Raw genomic sequence first — 13674 nt, 5'->3', positions numbered from 1 at the left:
AAAACGGACATCAATGCATCTCTAAGTAAAAACAGGTGACAATGGATGATCATCAGTTAACATCCATTTTCATCCGCTTCCATCAATGTCTGTTTTTTGGAACGGATGAATGGCCTATTTTTCATCCGTCAAAAAAACGGATCGGATAAAAAACGGATGTAAACGGACAAATGGTCTGTTTTTCATCCGTTTTTGCATTGGTAGTAGATGTAATAAAAAAACGGATGAAAAACAGATACATTTTGAACTGATGAACTGAACTGCAGGCCAGTGGCAGGGACTGTCATTATTCACGGCAGTGCATTTTCAGCATTCTGCTGCAAGTAATGAAAAATCCAGAAAAAAAAATAAACATTTAGAATCTGCTGGCATACAAGGAATTTGGTGAAAGAAGGTGTTTGCCACCTCCTGGATCACTCTTTTTGCTGACAATTTACTGGTTCACTGAGTGCTGAATAGTAGAGCTTTTGCTATACTCCAGTGCTTTGAAAGGAGAGATATGGCTTTGCTACACAGCAGCTGCTCTGCCCGCCTCTCCTCACCCCGGCTTTGGATTTCGTGAATGGGTTCACAGAACGCCAAGCATTATGTGATTGGGCAAGGGGACAGGAGGTAGGGCAGACGGTTCAACTGCAAGCAAATCTATAAATTCTGTCAGATACCTGAAGAAGTTGGGATGTTGGAGCGCTGGAAGTTTAGCGCTAGCTTAGTGAAATCATTTATTATAATAAAAAAAGAGAGAGAGAGCTCTGAGATGTGTCAATTACCTCATTGCAGTTAACACCTTATGTGCCAACAGATATTAAATACTTTTTTCCTAATGTTTCTTCTTTAAGAGTTCTTCTTTAGAGCATTAAAAAGCTGCCATTTTACTGCATCCTGAAATTTATTATTGTGATTTTTCTATAAAACTTTAGTTGGGCTTTATGGACTTCTGGGTAACTATAGAGGAAAATGAACACCGCATGTAGGTGAACTGCTGTTCACTTACACCTAAAACTGTTGGTAAGAAGAGGTCCCTGTAATGCATACTTTACATATCCGGTGACCTCTGAACATCAGTCTTGAACTCTTGCACCAGCTCAGTAATTCAGTGGTCAGTGAAGCCAGGATCCAAATTAAAGCTCCAGATCTTACTCAATACTTTAAATACAAGTCAGCAATGGTAGCTCCATTATTGTTATGCAAAAGACCTGTACAGTACGGCATGGAGGAGGGGTCCAGCTCTGTGAAACTTATTTTGTTTCAAATAGAGAATGCATTGAAATTGCATCACATTTCCTGTTTACATACAATTCTTAAAATTATTTTATCTTAATCATACAGTCTTGAATGCAGGATTGTAGTCATAGACCATATTTTATAGCAAATGTATGGTACTGCAGGTACACAAAGATAGTGTATGCATAGCATAATGTCCTTTTAGGAAACATTTTCTGCTGTTACAGTAATGTAGTGATAACACAGAAGAGAAATTATATTAATATTGATGACAAAATTGTTGTTTCAGAGCATTAAGAAAAAGAACCTAAACAAACAGGAGATGGGTAAATACCTGCGATTCATTGTGTCTCGTATGAAGGAAAGGGTAAGTTTTTGCTTCTTTAGTTCAGTGAAACCCTCAGTATTGTGCTTCTACTAAACACATTTAACTGACTCCACTTCCCACTTATGTTTATATGTTATTACTGTAATACTTTTATATTGATTTTCGCAAGGGACTAAGTGCCAAGGTGAAAACTATAGCTTTAATGGGCAATTGTTTTGCTTTTGGAGTGGGGCAATCCATCAGCTGTAATTTATCAGTTATCTCTCTGCAGCCAATGGGAGTTGTTGTGGGTTATTTTACGATTAATTACAGTGGTAATCCTCTATTTTGAAGGTAAACTAAATAAGGTAGAAGGACTTGGGTTACATTGTACATTGACTGCTGCCCTACGCATTAGAGGGTAGTGTGTGTGTGCAACCCTTGGACATCTCAGTTAGCCGCTAAGTCCCTAATATGAACATTCTCATTTTTAAATTTGTGTTTAAGCACCTCTGATGCTGACCTATTGGGGAGAAGGAGGGTTGTAGGAATGGCACAAGGTTTTCCAATATAGTCTTACTGCAATTCATAACCCCACAGCCCTGAAAAAAAATTCCTAAGATTAATTTGGTTTATTTTAAATTAAGTTTTGTAAAACAACCTTTTGCTCATAATTGCCTCTGGATGCAACCAAATTATCTTCTGTACATTCTCTGTGAGGTTCATTCCAAAACTGGTGAGTGCAAAATCTGGTTTAGCAGTGCATAGTAGCCAATCAGCTTTTAACTTCAGCTTGTTCAAATAAGCTTTGACAAAAGCAATCTGGACGCTGATCGGTTTCTCTGCAGACCTTCACCAGATTTTGCACTCTCCAGTTTTAGTAAATCAACCCCTGTGTTTCTTTCTTTCTCTCATTCTCACTTCTAAGCATGAGACCATAGAAATCTCATGGAGAGGGAGGTGTATAAGCACTCTAGTCTGCATATTTTTTTAGACAAAATTCAGAGCCATTCAGATGATGGGGATTCCAGCAATAACGATTTCGTTTGAGGAGTGGCCACATGCAAAAATGTGAATATTACAATGAACATTTGTGTGTACCTTTTTTAAGAAGAAATATTTGTTATTGGCTTTTTCAGCTAAAAATAAATTGGCAGTAGTGTATTCTTGGACCTTTAGAAATCTGAATGTTGGCTCATGAGGAATGGTATTATTTTATGTTGCAAACGATTAATCCACACACTCCCACCTTCCCTTTTAAAAATCTTTAGCTCTGATACATTTCTGAAACTTGCACACATATATCTGCATTTGCTGTACAGATCCTTTAACTCTCCTTGTCCTTGCAGCTTGTAGTTTACTTGGATTGATATGTTTTCCACACTTCCCTGCAGCCTTCTATATACATCCTGCAGTGGGAACTGCTCTACTAGAGAATGTTCATGAGAAATGGGAAAGTGGCTGTGGTAGCAGGCCTGCTCCCCAAAAGTGCCTTCCAGTAAGAAGCTTCCTATCAGTATAGCAAGATGTAAACAAACCACAGGAGGGTTTTTTTTTTTTTTCTTTTTTTTTTTGTGTAGGCTTCAGAGACCACATCAGTTAAAGGGTCTTCACATAAATATCCTTGAAGAACATTGCAAATGCTGGATTACACATTGCCACGTGTAATAATTCCATAGTCAGTGGCATTGCCTGATGTTTTTTATTACATACAGTGCATCTGGAAAGTATTCACTGCGCTTCACTTTTTCCACATTTTGTTACGTTTATAGCCTTATTTCAAAATGGATTAAATTAATTATTTTCCTCCAAAATTTTACAAACAATACCCCATAATGACAAAGTGAAAGAAGTTAGTTTGAAATCTTGGCAAATTTATTAAAAATAGAAAATGAATAAAATCACACGTACATAAGTATTCACAGCCTTTGCCATGACACTCAAAATTGAGCTCAGGGAAATCCTGTTTCCACTGATCATACTTGAGATGTTTCTACAACTTGATTGGAATACACCTGTGGTAAATTCAGTTAATTGGACATGATTTGGAAAGACACACACCTGTCTATATAAGGTCCCAAAGTTAACAGTGAATGTCAGAGCACAAACCAATCCATGAAGTCTGTAGACCTCCGAGACAGGATTGTATCAAGGCACAGACCTGGGGAAAGGTACAGAAAAAATGTCTGCGGCATTGAAAGTCCCAGTGAGCACTGTGGCCTCCATCATCTGTAAATGGAAGAAGTTTGGAACCACCAGGATTCCTTCCTAGAGCGGGCCGCCCGGCCAAACTGAGTAAACGGGGGATAAGGGCCATAGTCAGGGAGGTGACCAAGAACCTGATAGTCACTCTGACAGAGCTCCAGTGTTTCTCTGTGGAGAGAGGAGAACCTTCCAGAAGAACAACCATCTCTGCAGTACTCCAATAATCAGACCTGTATGGTAGAGAGGCCAGACGGAAGTCACTCCTCAGTAAAAGGCACATGACAGCCCACCTGGAGTTTTCCAAAAAGCGCCTGAAGGACTTTCTGACCATGAGAAACAAAATTCTCTGGTCTCATGAAACTAAGATTGAACTCTTTGGCCTGAATAGCAAGCATCATGTCTGCAGGAAACCAGGCACCGCTCATCACCTGGCCAATACCATCCCTACAGTGATGCATGGTAGTGGCAGCATCATGCTGTGGGGATGTTTTTCAGCAGTAGGAACTGGGAGACTAGTCAGGATTGAGGGAAAGATGAATACAGCAATGTATAGAGACATCCTTGATGAAAAACCTGCTCCAGAGTGCTCTGGATCTCAGATTGGGGAAAATGTTTTTCTTCCAACAGGACAATGACCCTAAGCATACAGCCAAGATAACAAAGGAGTGGCTAAGTGACAACTCTGTAAATGTCCTTGAGTAGCCAAGACCTGATTGAACATCTCTGGAGAGATCTGAAAATGGCTGTGCACCAAAGCTCATCCAACCTGATGGAGCTTGAGAGGTCCTGCAAAGAAGAATGGGAGAAACTGCCCAAAAATAGGTATGCCAAGCTTGTAGCATCATACTCAAAAGACTTGAGGCTGTAATTTGGTGCCAGAGGTGCTTCAACAAAGTAATGAGCAAAGGCTGTGAATACTTATGTACATGGGATTTTTTTTATTTTAGGGACAGTTCACACCACATGCAGTCCAGTGCATTTTTTCTGTATCAAAACGCATGGAAAGTAGGTTATATGGTTTCCGATGGCATGGTTCACACTAGTGCTTGCAGTTCCAGTGAGTCACAGTTCCAGAAAAAAAGGTAAAACATGCTGCATTTTTTCTGCACTGGACTGTACTAGAACGCTGTAAAAGGCAACAAAAATGCACTGTGACGCACATACGCTTATTTAAGGTTAAGAAAAAAGAGGGGAAGAAATGCTCTGGACTGTATCAAAAACACTCTGGAACTCATCAAAAACATGCATGCAGAAAAGTATCTGAAAAGCATTTGGATGGCGTTTCTATGGTGTGAACTGGCCCTTAATAAATTTGCAAAGATTTCAAACGAACTTCTTTCAGGTTGTCATTATGGGGTATTGTTTGTAGAACTTTGAGGAAAATAATGAATTGAATCCACTTTGGAATAAGGCTGTAACATAACAATGTGGAAAAAGTGAAGGGCTGTGAATACTTTCCGGATGCACTGTATTTAAGGAAGTTTTTTTTTTTTTTTTTCAATAGCAAACATGTTATACTTACCTGCTCTGTGCAGTGGTTCTACACAGAGCAGCACCAATCCTCCTCTTCTTGGGTCCCCGCCCGGCGCCCCTGCCTCCTGTGTCAAGTGCACCCGAGCAGACTCGCTCCTAAACTGCTACTCTATGTGTCCATTAACACACGGAGTTTGGCCTTGCCCCCTCCCCCCCCCCCACTCTCTCCTCATTGGCTCACTGGCTGTGATTGGCAGGAGCCAGTGGCTCCTGCTTCTGTCTCAGCCAATGAGGAGGGAGGGACCCATCTCTGGATCGGGACGGGGCTCGTGTTGGGGGGGGAGCTTTGCTTTACCATGTATTGACGTTTACAGTCTTCACTTACAGGCGCCTCTCTTTTTGTCTATCTACAGCTCACTGGAACCTTGACTTGTTCCCCCTTGATGGCAGCCCTAAGCCTTTTGACTTTTTATTTTTTTTATTTTATTTTCTGCCACATTACGTGTATATTCCTTCCCATATGGACCGTTCAATAAACTCTTAATGGTCTTACCTGGGGCTTGCAGCCCATGCGCCTGCAAACTTTGTTGTGTATTACATTTTTAGTTTGGGATTTAATGCCACTTTAATTTCAAACCAAATAATTTAACTTTTTCAGGCAATTGAACTTAACAAGAAAGGGAAGGATACAAAACACCCCATGTACAGAAGACTGGTGCATACAGCTGTTGATGTGTCCACTATTAATGAGGTAGGTTCTTATCAAGTTTCTGTAAAAGTTCATAATGAATAATATTATAGTAATCCTAAAAGGATTTTCTTCTAAGGCCCCTTTCACACGTTCTTTCCGATCTGATCCGCCTGTCAGTTTTTCAGGTGGACTGGATCGGATGCTCCACGCAGCCCTATGGAGCGGCTGATGTCAGCAGGGACATGTCCACTGACACCCGCTGCTATCCGCTCTGATCCTGTCTGTGAAATCCGGATGGATGGAAACCCTATTTTACATCCGTCTGGAGGATCGGATCGAATGAGAATGGACAGACGGTCCGTTATCATTTGATCTCCCCATAGAGGAGAGCGGGGATCTGACAGCTCCGTGTCTGCACACAGAGCGGAGACGGAGCTGTTATCTGACTGCTCAACGGGGATCGCCGATCCCCTGCTGAGCAGAACAGACTCCGTCAGGCACACTGCCTGTGTTTAAGGAGCCTAAGGCTGAATGGTAAATTGGAGTAGTTTCAGTGGCGGCTGGTGCTCAAAACTTTTGGGGGGGCACAAACAGAAAAATGTAATAGGCATTGCTTTGCAGTGTGCCCCCTTCAATGCAGAGTGACCAGTGTGCCCCCATCAATGCAGAGTGACCAGTGTGCCCCCATCAATGCAGAGAGACCAGCGTGCCCCCTTCAATGCAGGGAGACCAGCGTGCCCCCTTCAATGCAGGGAGACCAGCGTGCCCCCTTCAATGCAGGGAGACCAGCGTGCCCCCTTCAGTGCAGGGAGACCAGCGTGCCCCCTTCAGTGCAGGGAGACCAGCGTACCCCCTTCAGTGCAGGGAGACCAGCGTGCCCCCTTCAGTGCAGGGAGACCAGCGTGCCCCCTTCAATGCAGGGAGACCAGCGTGCCCCCTTCAATGCAGGGAGACCATCGTGCCCCCTTCAATGCAGAGAGACCATCGTGCCCCCTTCAATGCAGAGAGACCATCGTGCCCCCTTCAATGCAGAGAGACCATTGTGCCCCCTTCAATGCAGAGAGACCATTGTGCCCCCTTCAATGCAGAGAGACCATCGTGCCCCCTTCAATGCAGAGAGACCATCGTGCCCCCCTTCAATGCAGAGAGACCATCGTGCCCTCTTCAATGCAGAGAGACCATCGTGCCCCCTTCAATGCAGAGAGACCATCGTGCCCCCTTCAATGCAGAGAGACCATCGTGCCCCCTTCAATGCAGAGAGACCATCGTGCCCTCTTCAATGCAGAGAGACCAGCGTGCCCCCTTCAATGCAGAGTGACCAGTGCACTTACCTGATTCGCAGCGGCGGCTTCTCCTCAGTCCCCCGCATCTCCCTCTCGGACCCGATTCCTGATTGGCCAGGAGGAGGATCCGCCCTGGACCCACCCTTTTCTGAAGCCTATTAGAGCCTCTGGCTCTAATCAGGTGCTTCAGAAAAAAAACCCCCATTGAACTGCATGCGTCCTGTGCCCCGCATGTAGATTAGGGGGCGGGACGCCCGGATGGGGGGGGGGGCGGCGCCCCCAACGCACCAGCCACCACTGAGTAGTTTGTTTATTTGGAATGACATAACCATGTATCATATGGGACTGAGAAATGCTGTTTTCTCTCAGCAATCATTTACCTGGACTGCTTTTTTACAGAAAGTGAACGAAGGAAAGTACAGAAGCTATGAAGAATTCAAGGCAGACGCTCAGCTTCTCCTGCACAACACCATTATCTTTTTTGGAGGTGAATTGGAAGTTCTTTCCTGCTTTGGACTCTTCTTTTCCTTACACTTATATTGTAGTCTTGTATTCACCTGTCCTCTATCAAGCAAATAATCACTGCCTAGATTGCCTGGCTGCTTGTCAAAAGTCTTCTTAGCCAGGTGGGGGCATGGACTTTGCTATCCTGTTTATTCAGAATGAATAGGATTGCAAAACACATGTGCAGGTCCTGCTGGGAAGACAGGTTAGTATAAGACTGGGAGGGGGCTGGGAGTGTGTAACTGTGCTCTTGTCCAGAGTTGGTAAACTCTGCCTGCTTGTACATTCCCATGTTATCCTCTTTTATACTGGCTGTGTTTCATACATGCACATCCACTGTTAGGCACAGTAATGGGGGTGGAATTATTACTCTTATGGGGAGACTACCACCTCCTTTTAACCTAAATATAAAATATTTCCTTTGTTTAAAGTAACCCGCTCCTCTACTCAAAAAACATGTTTAGGTTTAGATTAAAGGCAGCCCCACCAGCTGCTACTTTCTTTTCACTTGCCTCTGTTCAGGCCCCACAGACAAATTATTGGATACTTCCTTTCACCCAGAGCAGCTGAACAGAGTGGAGGCGGAGTCTTGAGTAAGAATGTGTTATTGATGAGTCTTCCTTTAAAGTTAACTGTTGCCTCCTTGGGCAAAGTAGAGGTGCCCTTGAAATTAAACATCAGTTGTGTTCAAAATACACTCACCGGCCACTTTATTAGGTACACCTTGCTAGTACCGGGTTTGAACCCCTTTTGCCTTTAGAACTGCCTTCATTCTTCGTGGCATATGCTCAACAGGTTGTTGGAAACCTTCCTCTGAGTTTTGGTCCATATTGACATGATAGCATCACGCAGTGGCTGCACATCTATGATGCGAATCTCCCATTCCACCAAATCCCAAAGGTGCTCTATTGGATTGAGATCTGGTGACTGGAGGCCATTGGAGTACAGTGAAGTCATTGTCATGTTCAAGAAACAAGTTTGAGATGATTTGAGCTTTGTGACATTGTGCATTATCCTGCCCGAAGGAGCCATCAGAAGATGGGTACACTGTAGTCATAAAGGGATGGACATGGTCAGTAACAATACTCAGGTAGGCCGTGGTGTTTAAACGATGCTCAATTGGTACTAAGGGGCAATTGGTACTAAACGTTTTTGCAATCTTCTATTGTCCAATTTTGGCGAGCCTGTGCGAATTGTAGCCTCAGTTTCCTATTAGCTGACAGGAGTGGCACCCGGTGTGGTCTTCTGCTGCTGTAGCCCATCTGCTTCAAGATTCGATGTGTTGTGTGTTCAGAGATGGTATTCTGCATACCTTGGTTGTAACGAGTGGTTATTTGCCTTTCTGTCATCTTGAACCAGTCTGCCCATTCTCCTCTGACATTTTCGTCTACACAACTGCTGCGCACTGAATATTTTCTCTTTTTCGGACCATTCTTTGTAAACCCTAGAGATGGTTGTGCGTGGAATTCCCAGTAGATCAGCCATTTTTTTTAAATGCTCAGTCCAGCCTGTCTGGCACCAACAACAATGCCATGTTTAAAGTCACCTAAAGGGTAACTCCACTTTCATGAAAAATAAGCAAATTTTTAAAAAATATAGCGTATATAATTACAACAGAAGTCATATTGTAATTTGAATGTTTTAATATGCAGCACTGTAATTTTCTGTAAAGTGCAATGCAATGTGGCTACCTGGAGGTTTTTTGTACACAGATGGTGTGCAGAACCCCCCGCCCCCAGATATGTCATTTCCTGCTTGTGTGATTGGCTCACTTATTTTCTCAGAAGTTTGCACTAAGCTACAAATCTGATTTTGGCATCCCCTGCAGCAAAAAGTTTTGGTCAGATACTCTCAAAGGGAAATCACATCTAAAGGGACACACCTTGCCAATTTCCTCATTGGAGCTCTGCGGGTGCAGCACCTGACTGATAATTATTAAACCACTCCCATACAGACTCACTCTGGACACAGACAAACAGCTATTTCTTCAGAATAATGAAAAGTAGGAATCTGCAGCAAAGTCTGTTAAATGAATGCAGTGTACATAGATCACCCAGAGGGGAATGTTTTCTTCTCAACAAAAGTGGAGTTACTCTTTAAATCCCCTTTCATCCCCATTCTGATGCCTGGTTGGAACTTCAGAAAGGCATCTTCACACCATCTAGATGCCTAAATGCCTTAGGTTGCTGCTATGTGATTTGCTGATCATCAATTTGTGTTAGCAAGCAATTGAACAGGTGTACCTAATAAAGTGGCCGGTAAATGTATATGGCTTTTAAGGCATTTAAGAGGCATTCAGAGGCCAGCATATGGTACCTGTGCTCACCAATATGGGTCCATTTGAACATATGCCACGTCATAGTCACCATTTGTTCACACGACCCATTGTTGTAAGCCGTGATCCTCAATTTTAATTGTTCCATGTCATTTAGAGACGTTTAGTCTCTGTATACATTTTATACTGTATGTACAATAAAATTGCTTTTTTATCTAACTCTACTTGAATATTTTTTGGATGTTTGGTCGCCCATATAGTCCCACTCCTTAGGGGGTATTTTCTGTTTCCTGTGCTCACCAAGTTCTCATTGGTGACCTGCAAATTGCATCGGCCTAGTAGCTGAAATGGAGACATACACTGATCAGCAATAAATTTGTGACCGCTGACAGGTTACTTGAATGACATTGATTTTCTTGTTACAATGGGGAAGTCAGTTGGATACATTAGGCAAGCAAACTCGTCCCTGAAATTGACGTGTTGAGAGCAAATAAAATGGGCTCTGCAGTTTGTTGTATATGTGGTTGCGTAGCCACAGATCAGCCAGGGTAGAGTGCTCATGCTGACTGATGACTACAGCCAAAAGTGCCTACAATGGGTACATGATCATCAGAACTGGACTACAAAGCAATGGAAGAAGGTGGCCTGGTCTGATGAATCCCGTTTTCTTTTACATCTTGTGGATGGCCGGGTGCGTGTGCATGGCTCCTCTGGGGTAGAGGTGGCACCAGGAAGCAGTATAGGAAGAAGTTAAACCGATGGAGGTAGTGTGACACTTCGGAAAAGTCTTCTGCTGGGTCCTACTATTCATGTGGATGTTACTTGACAAATACCCCGCCTACCTAAATCTTGTTGCCAACCAAGAACACGTCATAAAAATGGTATTCCTTGACGTCAGTGGTCTCTTTCAACAAATTAATGTGCCCTACCACACTGCAAAAATGGTTTAAGAACGATTTGAGGAAAATAACAACACGTTTGAGGTGTTGTATTGGCCTTAAAGTTCTCCAGATCTCAATCAATCAAGCATCTTTTGGCTGTGCTGGAAAAGCAAGTCCGATCTCTGGAGAGCCCACCTCGCAACTTACAGGACTTAAAGAATCTACTACTTGGTAACAGATAGCATAACATAACTTCCGAGGTCTAGTGGAGTCCATACCTTAAGAGGTCAGGGGTGTTTTAACAGCAAAATTGAGACCTACTCAGTATTATGGCTGATCTGTGTATAACCAAATGTTTGGGACTAAAAATCTTTTCAAGATAGTCGAAAATGTTCCTGGTTTACAAGACACATTGCTGATAGGTTGTGTGTAGAAGTGAATAATCAAGTATTGCATGTACTAATGAAATTGCTGTGGTGTAATTGTTACAGATGACAGTGAGCAGACTGATGTTGCCAAGGTTCTGTACAAAGACACATGCCACGAGGTAAGTTTTATTCATGTACTTATAGTGTAATTACACTTTCTCTTTTGTTATTGACGGACACAGCTCCTTATCCTCTTAACCATTGGGTTATACTGCCCCCTACAGGAGTAGAACACTAGGCAGAAAAAAAAGTCTTACTACGCCTGTGGGAAGTCCGAGGGGGTATACTCCCTCTCTCTGCTATAGGTACTTTTCTGCCTAGTCAGGAGTAAGTACCTAGTTCCTTGCTGGGATCTCTGGTTCTGGCAATTTTTTCTTTTTAGATAGAAATTTTTCTCCTGTCCTTTTCCTGTGAGATCTACAATCAACTGTCGGACTGAGAGACGTGCTGGATAATCTAGATCCAGTGGTCACCCCAGTCTGGCCAGCCAGTGCACGCAGACTTCACCCCCGCGCTAGGTCGGCCATGACATAGCCCCACCGGATGCGGGCTGGCGTGTCAGTTAAACGCCTCTCGAGGTCGCATACAACTGGGTCTCAGTCCCAGTCGCAGCATTTCTCCTGGCTGACAGCCCTCCATTTTGATGGCAAGGGGTTCTGTCTGGAGCTGTGGCTGCCTGGTTCCTGGTATGGTGGGTAGCTGCCCCTCCTCTCCCCCTGGAGGGTTTTAGGGTGGACGTGGGCCCTCCTTGGGACAGTCGGACCCCTGGGTTCCCCTCCTTCCCGTCAGGCACCCCCCTTTCTTCTGTACCTTCATCCCACCCCCCCTCCACTTATGCCGAGGCTGTGTGGGTGGTCTGGTCTGGTCCTGGGGTGGGGGCAGGGCGCTATGCTGGCAATGGGGGGGGGGGGATGCCCCGCCGGCAACCGGACGATGGGACGATCTGCGGGGTGGTGGGGATGTACCTGGCGGGGGCTCCTGCAAGGGCCTCCGGTCCTGCCTGGACCTGTCCTTGAGGCCTAGGGATCCCTCCTGGGTCCCTGGAGGCCTTGCGGGGCCACCTTTTTGCTGTAGCCTGTGTGTTTCTATGTAAGGCGGCCATGTTTGTGTAGTCCGGCTGCCATTTTGCGGTTGTTTGCTATTGAAAATAGCATCAGCCATGACATTGGAGCCCTGTGGATGGCGATTTCAGCGGTAGGAGCCCCTCCTCATCCCCTGGTTCTGACTCCTGGATCTTTTTACTCCCTGATTGCCGCAGTTGGGAGTACAAATTATCCTGGTGGCTGCAGGTGCCTGTTTCTGCTGGGTGGGGAGTCTGGTGGGGTTCTCTCCCTCTCTGCTGAGGATTGCTTGGTGCTTGTGCCTGGCGACCGGGTGGTGCTGCCAGCGCGGTGGGGGTTTTCCCTTTGCAGTGTTTTACACTTTTTGTGGGGTCCTCCTGGTGACTTATGGAGTCTTTAGAGCACATCTCTCCACCTGATCCCCTCTCTGAGGCTGCAGGTCCCAACCATCCATTGATGCACTGACGGCGGTCCTGGAGTTCTTTGTGTCTCGAGTGGAGGTGGCTTTCGGGCGAGGGGCTAGCAAAAAGCACCTCCCACCTTACCTTGCCTCATCTGTCTCATCAGATCTTGAATCCGATTCGGCCGCCGCGGACGTGGGTCACCCTGCTGGGTCTGCAACCACGCGCCTGGAATCCCCTGATAGTGAGGATGATTCCTCCACAACTGCAACCGTGCATGAAAAGGCGCTGGTGGAAGAACTGATTGTATTTGTGCGTGAGACCTTGAGGATGTAGGACGCCAATAAATAACAATTTGCCGTGATAATGTGCCCAAACCCCTATTATTGTGTACAACAAAATACATACTAAGAGAAAGAAGGGGCTTTGTATGGGCAATTGGAGAGAGGGTGATCACAATTATCACACCATATAATTAATTAAAATTTCACTCTTTATTGAACAGATATATATATATATAGATATATATATATATATATATATATATATATATATATATATATATATATGACAAAAAAACAAAATATACTAGAACTACATAGAAAGACTGGATAAAAGAAAAACGCATATGTAGAAATATATTCCCATGGGGAATGCTGATACAGTGTAGGGTCCCCAGCAAGCTGACGCGTTTCGCAACGGGGCTTCCTCAGGGCCAGAGAGACCAAGGCAGACCGATATTTCCAGCTGCGATAGAGACCTTGGCAGACACATGCATTGAGGGGCAGATCAGTGCAGGCAGATATATGCAAGAGGTTTATGCACTAGAATAGCTGCAAATATGTAGATTTTGGGGGAGAATTCACAGTCAGTATCCTCTCAAAATTATAACAGGAACCCCAAGATTACAGGCACCAGCAATGTTCCCTTTAAGGTGCGCGGAC

At 44.4% G+C, this 13674-nt stretch overlaps 1 protein-coding gene across 5 annotated transcripts in view; it reads left to right on the top strand.

Annotated features, from left to right (window-relative positions):
• Window positions 1-13674, top strand: part of ZMYND11 (zinc finger MYND-type containing 11) — a 191648-nt gene that overhangs the window by 121719 nt on the left and 56255 nt on the right. For all 5 annotated transcript variants that reach the window (XM_082259455.1, XM_082259456.1, XM_082259454.1 and 2 more), the window contains 4 exons: window positions 1511-1588; window positions 5865-5957; window positions 7580-7667; window positions 11332-11387. In XM_082259455.1, the coding sequence (XP_082115581.1) occupies window positions 1511-1588; window positions 5865-5957; window positions 7580-7667; window positions 11332-11387 (315 nt within the window). The remainder of the gene's footprint in view (window positions 1-1510; window positions 1589-5864; window positions 5958-7579; window positions 7668-11331; window positions 11388-13674) is intronic.

This window comes from Pelophylax lessonae, assembly GCF_965119305.1.
Source record: "Pelophylax lessonae genome assembly, chromosome: 5".
NCBI lineage: Eukaryota > Metazoa > Chordata > Amphibia > Anura > Ranidae > Pelophylax > Pelophylax lessonae.
This window is presented reverse-complemented; position numbering and strand designations above follow the sequence as displayed.